Source organism: Schistocerca americana, chromosome 7 (assembly GCF_021461395.2).
Source record: "Schistocerca americana isolate TAMUIC-IGC-003095 chromosome 7, iqSchAmer2.1, whole genome shotgun sequence".
NCBI lineage: Eukaryota > Metazoa > Arthropoda > Insecta > Orthoptera > Acrididae > Schistocerca > Schistocerca americana.
The window spans coordinates 333019485-333021477 of NC_060125.1; the positions used below are offsets into that span (position 1 = coordinate 333019485).

General features: G+C 56.1%; 1 protein-coding gene across 1 annotated transcript; it reads right to left on the reverse strand.

Moving 5' to 3' along the window:
- Window positions 1-557: 557 nt before the first annotated feature.
- On the reverse strand, window positions 558-1385 carry LOC124622917 (histidine-rich glycoprotein-like). Its single transcript, XM_047148707.1, has one exon. It carries the CDS (start codon window positions 1383-1385, stop codon window positions 558-560), a length of 828 nt encoding a protein of 275 aa, XP_047004663.1.
- Between the last annotated feature and the right edge of the window lie 608 nt (window positions 1386-1993).

Here is a 1993-nt window from a genome sequence, read left to right on the forward strand (position 1 = left end):
GCCACGAACAAGAAACGATACCGTAAATTTCGGGCTGCGGTTCAACGTCGTCAGCATTGAGGGCAGACCTGTCAGACCCAGGCAGTATGGTAAATTGTGCTGCTGCATCATTTTGCGCCGTCTGCATTGGAGCTGAGCTTATCCATTGGTTTGCCTGCCGCAATATTAATTGAGCACATTACAAAACAGACTACCGGGATTTAGAACACGTACAACTCGTAATCCCTCATTTAATATCACAGTATTGCGTATAAATGATTTAATCATAAATCTAATTGATTCTCTTAATGCAGGGATTTATATTAAATCATTTCATTAAATGCTGATGACGCTGTTGCGTCACTGGAGTCAAGGGATTTTCGGGAGGGATGGAAATGGGTAATATCGGCAATAGCATAAAGACGTTTAATAAGGGGATTTCAGAAACGTTTTAATACAACAGAAGATAAATTCAATAACAACAAATTCGAACGCGAAATGGGATGTATAACAAAAACAAATAACGGACGTAGTTTGGATGACTAATGAGCTCCAGAGCTGTAGGCGTCTGGTGCGCTTCAGTGATGTCCGTGGCCGCCGCCGCCGCCACCACCACCACCGCCTCCGTGTCCGCTGCTGAATCCGTAGTGCTTTCCGCCAGAGTGACCGCCCTTCTTGCCGTAGTCTTCGTGGTGGCCGTGGTGCGACTCGTGGCCGTGATGGCCCTTAAAGCCTTTGTGGTCGTCGTGGTAGTGGCCCTTGTCGTGGTGGCCCTTCTTGCCGTAGTGGTCGTCATGGTAACCGGAGTGGTGGTGTCCGCCCTTCTTGTGTCCGCCGTGCTTCTTCTCGTGGTGATCGTGGAAGTCACCGTGCTTGCTGTGGTGGCCGCCCTTGTGGTAGTCGTCGTAGAACTTGTGCTCCTTGTGGTACTCGTCCTTGTGGAACTTGTTGTGGTAGCCGTGGGTCTTGTGGCCCTTCTTGTGGCCGCCCTTCTCGCCGAACTTGGCGCCCTTGTGGCCCTTCTCGCCCTTGTGGTGCTCGCCGTAGTGGCCGGCCTCGTCGTGGTGGCTCTTCTTATGTCCGCCGTGCTCCTCGTAGTGGCCGCCGTGGTGCTCCTTGCCGTACTTGCCGTGGTCGCCCTTGTCGTGGTGGTGGTGACTCTTGTAGCCCTTGTCGCCCTTGCCGCCGTGCGACGAGTGGTGCTCCGAGTGGTGCTTGTGGCCGCCGCCCTTCTCGTGGTGGTGGCCGTGGTGGCTCGCGGCCGCTTCCAGGTCGGAAGCCGCCACAGCCAGGTCTGTCTCCTCTTCCTTGGCTGCCGCCCTCAGGTCCCGGGCGTCGCAGGAGGCGAGGAAGGCGGCGACGCAGAGGAGCGCCAGCGCGGCGCCGAGCCGCCACGGAAGAGCCATGCTGGACAACGGTGTGCAGGCAGTGACTACCTTTCCCTGGAGGCGGTGCCCGTATTTATACCGGCCGGCGGCTCTGCTCGCGGGGCTTGCCTGAGCGTTACCAGTTGCGGCTACCACCCTTTTTTTGTGCCGGCCGCGACACCGTCAGCGGAGGTGGGAAAGAGACGAGCCCTCTTTCTCGTAGTTTCCAAGCCCGCGCGGGAGGATTTTCTCCCTTTCTAAATCGGACGGAAGTGCCGAGTGGCACCGCGCGGGCTGGCATACCTGCCAAGTCGAGCGTGCGCCTGTGTCGCCGGAGCTGGACGGCCGTCACGCTTTCGAGAGGCGGACGCTGGGCCGCCTGTCCACACTGCCATTTGCAGAACACCCGTCCGCTCTGGACCTGTTGAGCAGTCGTCGAAGAATCACTTGTTCTACGTCGAACATGCAGTTCTAGAGGGGATCCCACATGACCCTCCTTGACTGTACGATTAGGCAAATAAATAGTACTATACACTGTGCCTTCATGGTAACTCACATCTACATCTACATCTACATCTACAACGGTGTGTGGCGGAGGGCACTTTACGTGCCACTGTTATTACCTCCCCTTCCTGTTCCAGTGGTGT